At 37.8% G+C, this 11182-nt stretch overlaps 1 protein-coding gene across 1 annotated transcript; it reads left to right on the forward strand.

Annotated features, from left to right (window-relative positions):
• The first annotated feature begins 17 nt into the window (after positions 1-17).
• pgk1 (phosphoglycerate kinase 1) lies at positions 18-11036 on the forward strand. The gene is made up of 10 exons (XM_048167357.1): positions 18-177; positions 1745-1795; positions 2177-2332; positions 2567-2711; positions 5926-6029; positions 6152-6271; positions 7186-7300; positions 7599-7778; positions 7889-8066; positions 10206-11036. The coding sequence occupies exons 1-10, from the start codon at positions 113-115 to the stop codon at positions 10343-10345; spliced, it is 1254 nt and encodes a 417-aa protein (XP_048023314.1). The 5' UTR covers positions 18-112; the 3' UTR covers positions 10346-11036.
• Positions 11037-11182: the final 146 nt, after the last annotated feature.

Raw genomic sequence — 11182 nt, forward strand, 5'->3', positions numbered from 1 at the left:
CCGCCCACACTATGTGCATCAGCATCAAGCTAAGGTCACTCTCATTCGGGAACATACCCAGCTGCACTGCACCACACCAGTATAGGAGTTTTTCTGCAAATCTACAGCCAAAATGTCTCTGTCAAACAAACTCACTTTGGACAAGGTGGATGTGAAAGGAAAACGCGTGATCATGAGGTAAGTGTGAATCACCGTGTGTCACCGGTACATTCCGTTATATTGCTCACTAACGGTGTATTAATATGTTCGTGATTTTCATTTATTGGCTATGCTTTCTTTTTTTTAACTTTAAATTTAACCTTTAATTTTTGGCATCGCTTAAGGTTATGCGAATGAACGCCATGCAAGTTCAATCATTGATAACCGGAAGTGTATCTGTCACGCGTCACGTTTTAGAGATTCCCGATACGTGCAGGATGGCAGATACACCAAAAGCACATGCGCATCTTTTAATATATATTACACCGTTGTTTTAAAATAAACACCATTATTTAAAATCTGACACCATTTTTTCCATAGAGGCTGTAAAATGCCTTGGTGAACTGACACCACCCAGCTACAAATGTCAAGTGGTCAGGGAGCCTCTTCACTTTATTTTTGTATCATACCGACAACCGGAACGTTTTCACATTGCATACTGTTTTATAAGGTCTTCTGAGCGTGTGCTGGCGAGTTAATACCAGTAACTTATGTACATTCATTTAGTGGCGTGTTCTTACTCGTTTGTTATACTCGTGTCACTCACACGAATTAAAAATTATGTACATAAGTGAAGATTGTTTATACTTTATTCAGCTAAACGACGTCCACATACTCTCAACAGCTATTAACGTTACATAAATTAACTTTGGTATTGTGAATACACACACAGTCAAAAGGCCTGTTAGCAAATAGCCTCTGGTCCACACTGGCAGACATACCTGCCATGCCCACTGTCTGCCGCTCTATTTAACATTTTTCACCTTTATATAAATATCCAAATGATATAATAGCACTTTCTAAATAAGTTATTGATAACAATTTTGAAGGCGTCACGATGAGTCAGTATATATTTTAGCAGTTGCAACTGCACGTGGTCTTCCAACATCCTCTGTCAGGATCCAAACTGCAGCTGCTTTAATATTGTCTAATATTATATTAAAAATATTATAGTACAGCAACATCGACAGCATTCACTGTTCTCTACCCTGAATCTTACTGCTGGAGGGGGCTTTACAGTGTTATGTAATTCATTGTAGTCATGGAGACCGTGTGAACGTGCAGTAGTGTGTGTGTGTACTCCTATAGTATATACTAGGTTTAGTTGTCCATGAATATTACTGTACAATCCTTATTTTTATTAAAATAGTCTTTTGTAATAGGTATTTTTATCAATACATTTAGAAATGTTAGAATTTCATAAATGCATAAGAAATTTCTAGAGATGATTAGCTCATGATTAAAGTCTTTAGAAAACAGAATATAATGGTATTGTCAAATTCTGTAAATGGAGTAATATGCTATATTATTTACTTATAAAACCCCTGCCCTAAAGGGCATTTAATTAGCACAGATATGGGGATAATTTTCATATATCACTTATATTTTAAATACATTTTTGGAACCTATTTATTTTACAAATAATGAATGATCATTTCAATAATTACATTAAACCATAGCATTTTATGTAGCAAATTTAGTAATAGATCCATTTATTTCTCTCTCTCTCTCTCTCTCTCTCTCTCTCTCTCTCTCTCTCCAATAGGGTTGACTTCAATGTCCCTATGAAAGACAAGACAATAACAAATAATCAGAGGTGAGATGGATATTGCTGATAAACCAATACTGTTACATTCAATTGCAATGTTTTTACCATGAAAATCGACCCACAGCTTTGTTGTTTATAAATTTTGTTGTGTATAATCATTCATTTATTCATGTGTTGCAAAATATTAAAGAAAATATTAATAATTTACTACTTAATAAATGTTAGTTCATAAAATGTCAACAGTATTTTAAATGCATGTTTAGTTTGAGCAACCATTTGAGACAAAAATACCAATTTGAGATGATTTTTTTTTGTTGTTGTTTTTTTTTGGATATATTGTATATAGACCTGACCGTGAAAAAGACATGTTGGCCTTGTGCAGTTTCTTTGTACAGTATTTGTTACTAATATTATATATGCTCTCTTCAGAATCAAGGCTGCAGTCCCATCAATTCAGCACTGCTTAGATAATGGGGCCAAAGCTGTTGTCCTGATGAGCCACTTGGGCCGTCCTGATGGAGTCCCCATGCCAGACAAGTACTCTCTGGAGCCTGTGGCTGCAGAACTCAAGAGCCTGCTGGGAAAGTAGGAGAGCTCAATATAAACTTCTTAAACTACACATATTACACCATCAGTTAGAGATAATAGTATAAAACTTCAAGCTAAATCTGTTTAACTGCAGTGATGTATAGTTTTATTGCGTAAACATTATAAATGTATGGTAGAAAAGCATTCTCAAGCTGACATCTTAATAGCAATGCATACTTATTCAGCTTAGTGCTTCGACCACCAACCTTGCTGTTTAATTTCCCTCTGAAGAGATGTTCAGTTCCTGAAGGACTGTGTGGGTCCAGATGTGGAGAAAGCCTGTGCAGACCCACCTGCAGGTTCTGTCATTCTGCTGGAGAACCTGCGTTTCCATCTGGCTGAGGAGGGCAAGGGCAAAGATGCATCGGGGAACAAGGTCAGTGCTTTGTATGTCAGTGACTCTGCAGGTAAAATGCACTTGATCATCTTACAGGTAGTCTCACATAGCCAGACCTTCAGACTGACTGTAGAGCTGCACGATTAATCGTTAAATGATCATGATCTCAATTCAAACACCCACGTGCTCTTATTCCTAAATGACAGCGATTCTCCTGTGTCTATTAAACTTTTGACAAAATCACACTGGAATATTCAAATCTCTGCTGCCGCTGAGCCAGAGAGAGCAGTTGTCATGTTTAGGTATGAAACAGCTTAACAGTCTTTTCAACCACACAGTATCATTATTTCTGTCTTAAATTGATAATTCAAATGATCACAGATGTACTGGGATAATAGTTTAAAGTTCAGATATAAACACGGATGTCTGCAGTAGCGATCAAAATAGAGCAAATCACTTTTTGAAAGTAACATGGCACTTTTTATATAACTATTGTATCGTTACATCGTTACACCAGTAGGTGGCGGCAACAATGTTTACTGCAACAATGGTGCTATGAACTTCAAATAATTTAGAAGCATTTATTTGATACTGATAAGTGCTCATTGTTACATTTGTAAACACAATGGCTTTCTTCACACACGTCTCCCGGAAATCCTGGAGAATTCAACTAATCAGATGACGACTTCAAAAATCCTAAAGTGTTTCCAAGTTTGTGTGCCATATGCATCAAACATTCAGCCAATAGTCTGTGGGCATGAGGGCTGAGGCTGAGGCTGAGGCTATCTTACAGGGTATCTGCAGAGTTTTTCAAATCAAAACTGCACAAATAAAATTGTATATAAAATGTATACTGTATGTCCATACAGAACAGACCCATACAATCTCAATATCGTGTATCTTGGATTTCTTTACTTAATTAAACAGTATGGGCCACACATTCAGGGTGACTGCGAGTTTAAAAATACTCAAGACATGTTTATTCAATATTTTTGTATTGAAATTGGTTTATGTAATAAAATATCAGTGTATATGAATTAGAGGTAGATTGATATTGGATTTTGCTGGATTTGTAAACAAGGATTTGTAAACAAAAGTTAGAATTTTAAAAATAATTCTAAATTTAACTGGTAACCAGTTTAGTGAAACAAGAATGGGCGAGATGTGGTCAAACTTTCATCTGCCTGAAATCAATCTTGCAACAGCGTTTTGGACCATCTGTAAATGCATTATAGAAGACTGACTTATACCATAGTAAAGTGAATTACAGTAATCTAGACGAGATGGAACAAACAAGTGAATAATCTGTTAAAACTGTCTAACAGAGAGTAAAGATTTAATTTTTGATAAACACCATAGATGGACAAAGCTGCTACTGTTAAAGGCTGTGGCTGTGTGTGCATGTAGAGATACTGTACGCAGCTGACCTATTGACATTTGTAGGAAGGTCATGTGTGATCATGTGGCTTTTCTGGTCCTCGGAGCCCTGGCTGGAATGCATGCAGGGAAGAGGAGAAGAGAAAGAGAGGAAGACGAGTAGAGACCAAAGAACGAGACCGGGAAACTGCCATGTTCTTTGCTGGCAAGCAAACTGCAGCTTGGCATTTTCTGGGCACCTGTGTAACCTTTCATTCACAGTAGTTCAGAAGTCATGAACTTTGAGTGCATGTGGATAGCAGTAATGTGATCATAACTACATGATGTAGGTTAGTCTTGATCCAGGGGTCCTACTGTAACTGGGTTTAAAATACTTTCTCCAGTTTACTATGCAAACACAACTGCAAGTGCACCATTTGTGTCAAACAAGGTTAATAAGGGCTCTTTAAAACAGAATAATGATGACAAGATAAAATAACAATAAATCAGTTTGCCAGGGGGAGACTGGACTAAAGGCTGTTCACACAAAGACAACTATATGGTGTGAGTAAACATTTCATTTAAATAAACAGTTGTTAATGGGTTTGTTCAGACCATCACAAACATTTGCATACTGTTGATGCAATTTTTTTTATGTTTACCACAAACTGGTCAACCAATAAGATTTGCACTTTTGGTCATGTGCACAAAGGTACTGTTGTTACATAAAGCTACTACTTGGTGGCGTTCACGAACAGACTATTTTAATAAGCGACAGTGAATAGCAGAGAAAGAATCCGTAACCTGCTCTCTTATATTTGTACAAAATCTAAACAGATTTTGAAAGTTTTAAAACTTATAAAATACAGTTTGACTTCAGTGCTGCTTTGCGCACTGGGATAACCAAGGTACTGTATTTCTACCCTTTTATAAGTGCCACCTTCTGTCAGAGAGAGAATGATCATTTTCATTCAGTCTGTCTGCTATTATTTTCTGCATTGACCTTAACTGTCAAATCGCAGACGGAAATCAGACTGAATTTTTGTGCTCCACGTTCGTGTTGTTTGCAATGCAGAAATTAAACGGTTCACCTTTTAAAGGTGCTGTATGTAGTTTTTTTTCTTTTTTTGGACTGTACTAAAGCCCAAAAATACCATAATATTTTTGCAGAGATTCAGGAAACATAAGTTCACATACTTGTTTCTCTGAAAAACAATGATACAGCCAGTTATTCTACTTTGAAATGTGTGTTGGAATATCTGTTTTTGTTTTGGTCTTTGTGATTCTGCCCACTGCCAATTTACCCAGTAGTATTTCGACACCCCGGGTTTCCGTTTGGGGGGAGGGGGAAACGCATCATATTGTAGCCACGGAAGCCAGCAAACAAACTAGGTCAGTTCAGTTCACTAGTTCACTTCAGAATTAAAATTTCCTGATAATTTAATCACCCCCCATGTCATCCAAGATGTTTATGTCTAAAGAAATAAAGGTTTTTGAGGAAAACACTCTAGGATTTTTCTCCATATAGTGGACTTCACTGGGGTATGACGGGTTGGAGATCCAAATTGTAGTTTCAGTGCAGCTTCATGGTATTTATGGGCTTTAGTAGTCAAAAAAAACTACATACAGCACCTTTAAAGGTGAACCGTTTAATGTCTGCATCGCAAACAACACGAATGTGCAGCAATTCGGTCTAATTTCCGTTTGCGATTTGACAGTTAAGGTCAATGCAGAAAAAAATGGCAGACTGACTGAATGAAAATGATAATTCACTCTCTGACGGTAGGTGGCCCTTATAAAAGCTTCAATATTACGTACTGCACCTTTTTAATGTGATTTTTATTTTTCAGGTGGCATCTTATAACTTACATAACTTGTTTTTTACTCATCTTTTCAGACCAAAGCAAGTCAAGCGGAAATCGATTCTTTCAGAGCCTCATTGTCCAAGCTGGGTGATGTTTACGTCAATGATGCCTTTGGAACTGCGCACAGAGCTCACAGGTACTATTACACAAAACAGTGATAGAAAAATAAAAATTTACATTGAGTTTAGTGTGCAAAATGTCAAGATGACATGAAAATTATATTTTTCCTTGGTTTTCATGTCTAATGTCTCACTCTAGCTCCATGGTTGGAGTGAATCTCCCTCAGAAGGCAGCTGGTTTTCTAATGAAGAAGGAGCTGGACTACTTTGCCATGGCCCTCGAGAAACCACAGAGGCCTTTCCTGGCCATTCTTGGGGGGTGAGTTTTATTGACAGAGTACTACTCTGATAGCTTATCATTTTAGTCCGAAATACTGTCTTGCTTAAAGAGGATAAGTTTTAGTCAGGTTTAGTGATTAAAACATTGAAAGATGTTGCTTTGGTCCTGCAAGATCTTGTTCATGATCAAAGCTAAGGCTTTTACAGAGTTCACCAACCGAAATGAATGAAAGAATATTGGGCTGTACTTGTGAGAGGCTTTTTTAGGATACATCTGACTTCTCTCCATTGAAGAACCATTCAGAAAGCATCAGTGACAGTCCAGGAATAGTTGAGTTTATCCTCTTATGCAACAGCAGGATGTGTGACAATGTCCTTGTTGTTCTACAGTTGTTTAAGCCTCTCATATCTGGCAGTACAAAGAATTGCATTTATTTAAAGATTTGTAGATTTCTTCCCTTTTCATAGTTTTATATCCTGTTGGTGAAATGGTGAAGCCCTTGTAATGCAACTGTGCAGGATGCAATGATAGCAAATAAAGCAATAATTACTACAAAGTGTTCTTGTGGAAATGCAAATGACTTGTAAAAGTCAGGCCATTGCACAACTTACACACACATTATGTACTTATATTTTTTGCCCCTGATAGCATCCACCCCTGCAAATTCATTGGTCATCACTCATTTGCAGTGGTAACTGAAGCAGTTCATGTCTGGAGTTTGTCCCAGATAACAAAGTTCACTCAGGGAATTGGCCCATTGATGAGCTGTGCTGCAATGCACAATAGCCTTAAGCTTTTCTCTCATAATTGTCATGACAGTTGTAGGGCACTTCCTGCAATTTGTCAGAGGCAAAGGTTTCTCATTTTCATCCCAATAAGATTTAAATTTGCAAATGAACATTTCACTGAAAAGACTTTGTTTGTTTGATTGATTTGTTGCTTTGATCGGACAGGGCCAAGGTCAAAGATAAGATTCAGCTGATCAACAACATGTTGGACAAGGTGAATGAGATGATCATTGGTGGAGGAATGGCCTTTACCTTCCTCAAGGTTCTCAAGAACATGGAGGTGAGTGACCTGAAGCTTCATTCATGCTGCAAACCAAAGTGCCCAACTGTGTTATTTTTGTTTTGTCTTGTTGTTGTTTTTTTATCAAATGTATCAGTATTATTTCATTGTAAAATGTATCAAAATCACCACTCCAGATTATAAGTTTCAATGTCTACTTGAATGCCCCTCAATTTTTGGAACTGAAAGTTGAGGCTAATCGTTTACTTATCCATAAACTTATCTAGCTATGTTGCATAACCTGATTTCTGGAATACCCCCCTGAAATTTTAAAATATTATTCTCTTGTTTTGCTCAGATCGGCACTTCCTTGTATGATGAAGAGGGTGCCAAAATTGTGAAAGACCTCATGGCTAAAGCAGAGAAGAATGGCGTTAAGATCTCACTTCCTGTTGACTTCATCACTGCAGACAAGTTTGACGAGAAGGCGGCAACAGGGACCGCATCAGTAGCAGATGGTATTCCAGCTGGCTGGATGGTAAGCAGACACATGTTAGATTGTTCAGAGCTATGAGATCTTCTCCTTTTCCTGTAAGTGAGCTAGAAGCAATTTTCAAAAGAAAACGATCTGTTTATTCTTCCATCCAGGGTCTGGACTGTGGTCCTGAGAGCTCAAAGCTCTATGCGGAGGCTGTAGCCAGAGCCAAGCAGATTGTGTGGAACGGACCTGTTGGTGTGTTCGAATGGGACAACTTTTCTCGTGGAACCAAGAACTTGATGGATAAAGTTGTGGAAGCGACCAAAAATGGCTGCATCACCATTATTGGTCAGAATTTCATTTCATTTAATTTCATTTTTCATTCAAGTGACTGGCTCTTGCCTGGAATACATTTAATGTCACACATCTAATAGACTAGTGGTTGACTGATATATTGTCTAGGCCGATTATTATTGAAAAATATTTGGATATTTTTAATTATTACCATTGGCTGATAAGTTTCTCTGTTTGGCTAATAATGCTGTGTTCACACTGTTAATTTTTTGGATTGACAACCACATTTACTTACAGTTGTGAGTCTCGAATTGTCCCGTTCAAATCCCGTTCAAAACTTACAGTAGCGTCTTGAATACTGTCTGCATAAAAGTGCAACAGGAGTCAAGCCTGTAGTCTCTTATCAGTAACATAAGCAACAAGTGACCAAAGTAATATCAAAGATGCCGATGTCCACAAAACTTAAGTCTTATCACTTTTGACATGACAAGAGTTCAGTCGAGCTGAGAATTAATCCTTCAAATCTTCATTAATTGGTAATAAATTTTTTTTATATATTTGGGTGGAGCATTTGAGTCGTGTGTAAAACACAAAACTGACGGGAGCAGCTCCAATGGAGAACAGTGATGATGTAAAACCTTCAGATCACACACATGTCATAATCTCCATTGCTGTAAGTTACAGAAACCAAACATGAAAACCCAAAACACACGGTAGGCACATGTTTGTGCACAGAAGAGCGGCTCTCTGGCACTGTATGACATGACAGACTAGTTGTCCAGTCAGGTTCCATTCACATAGCTCTGTTTTTCTGAGAATGTGGTTGTGAGTCCTGGGGGGTGAGTCAATTCATCACTCTGTTGAGAATGTCTTGTGTGTTAACCGGGAACATACTCTGGGTTGGCTGAACTTATTCCCGGACGCATTTTTGGAACCAGCATACCTCGAGTAAGCAAGGTTTGGGTTAATCAACCGAGAGTTCAGGGTATATGTGACAGTAAGTTAACCCTGCTTTCTGGAATACACCCCTGAATTCACAGGTGTGAGTTTGGTTGTAGAATGTGGTTGTCACTCCCATAAATAACTGAACTGTCTTTGTATAACAGCCCTTTCTAATAACTGAAGGGAAAATTCTATAATACTTTCTTCATATACTGTCTGCATTCAGCAAATATGCTACAAGAATATCTAACAAACTTTTAATGCCACGAATCTCGCAAACTTCGGCAAATCCAGCTGTCCTCTTGGACAAGCAACTTTACATCCTTGATTTCAAACTATGTTGCGCTACATCCAGTTTGCTGCTATCATAATCATGTCATAATTATATGTATTGTATTTAAAATTAGTGTTCAGGTTTAACAACTTCTTTATTTATAACTTTCTTTATTTTATGATTTTTTGATTATTATTTATTATTACTTTATCAATATTATGTGAAATGAATATACATTTAAATGCATGTTTTATTTCTTTCTTTAAATCTTTAAATTAAGTAGTATGATATCATATAGGCCTATATCAGCCACCTGCCACCCTGCTCTCTAAGGCCACATTTACACTGCAGTTCTAGATGCCCAAATTCTGATTTGTTGACTATATCCAATTTCTTTTTGATGAGCAGTTTACATCATCTTTTAAAAGTGACCCATATCCGATATCTGCATTTACGCTATGGACTTGGTGAAACAATCCAAGGTAGACATATTGACCCGGAAAAGCTTAGGCCAAAATGGCTGCAAATGAAATGTCTGTTAAGGCAGAGAAAAAGGAGGAGAGCCCTGGGCATTGAAAAGATTCATGTGATTTGCGGTTGGTGTCTATCTGAATTGACGTCGTTCACCACTGTCGCTTTTTCGATGACGTATGACTCACGTTCTCAAGGGAATATCTGATCTATCCGCTTACATGGCAGGTGTAAATGCACGTATCTGATTTATATCAGATTTATTTCCACATAGGAATGAGGCCTGAAACCGTCCTGAAAATATCGGAAACCATGTGCTTTTTTTCCTGCTTACATGTTCATGGCTCATATTCGATCTGTGCCACATGGGAGGAAAAAATTGGAATTGGGTCACTTGAACCATGTAATGTTAATGCGGCCTAAGATATCAGCATCAGCCATCAAAAAGTTTATACTGACCACTATAATTGACTAATAATTGACAATGTTGTTTCTTTTAATTTCAGGTGGGGGAGACACAGCAACCTGCTGTGCCAAGTGGGACACAGAAGACAAGGTCAGTCATGTCAGCACAGGAGGTGGAGCCAGTCTGGAGCTGCTGGAGGGTAAAGTGTTGCCTGGTGTTGATGCCCTCAGCAATGTTTAAGCGCTCTGAGGCTCTTCAGCCAGAGGCTGGGTGCTCGTCTCCCAAGAAGCTGTCATCCTTATTCACTCAGCATTCTATAACCTATTGTGGATGCAAAAGACAACTACTCCACTCTCTATGGACAGCTAACAGTATGCTGTGCTAGACTTCCTGACCTGGGCTGAGTTTCCCAAAAGCATTGTGAGCTAAGTTGATCATAGAGACTATTGGTTGCAATGGTTCTAGCAATGGTTCTACGATCTACTTAGGCTTACAATGCTTTTAGGAAACACAGCCCTGTTCACTCATACACATCCATCTGTTTTTCTTCTATCAAATTACCAAAAGAGTTTCTCATTCAAGATATTTCCATTCGTTATGAGCAAAAGGTTGACATCAGCAGTAATGACGGTTCCTGTTATGATTGTTGCTTAAGTGTTTATGTGTGTCCCGTTGTAGTCTGAATGTGTGCATTCAGTGTAAACCGCTGTGTGTTGTAATTCTAGAATTTATATTTGGTATTTGTTGCCTCCCCACAAATGTTGAGGACTTGTAATAATGTAGACACTTTCTTCCCCATATTGCACTTGTCATCCTAGACCTGCAGCTTATGAGATAGATGTGCCGCACTGGAATTATTATAATGGCTAATGTTAGACCCAGGTGAGCTGTCTTGGAAAAAGAATGATAATAATAAAATATATCAGCTGTTTTTTTGACCTGGAGTCTTTTTTTTTTTTTTTTTTTTTTGTACATTTATAATACGGTGTTATGAGAGATCAAGTAACAACAAAGTAACTAATTAGCCACTATTATGTAGCATAATTTAACTATATTATCGGCAAATGTATATCCATA

Source organism: Megalobrama amblycephala, linkage group LG18 (genome assembly GCF_018812025.1).
Source record: "Megalobrama amblycephala isolate DHTTF-2021 linkage group LG18, ASM1881202v1, whole genome shotgun sequence".
Lineage (NCBI taxonomy): Eukaryota > Metazoa > Chordata > Actinopteri > Cypriniformes > Xenocyprididae > Megalobrama > Megalobrama amblycephala.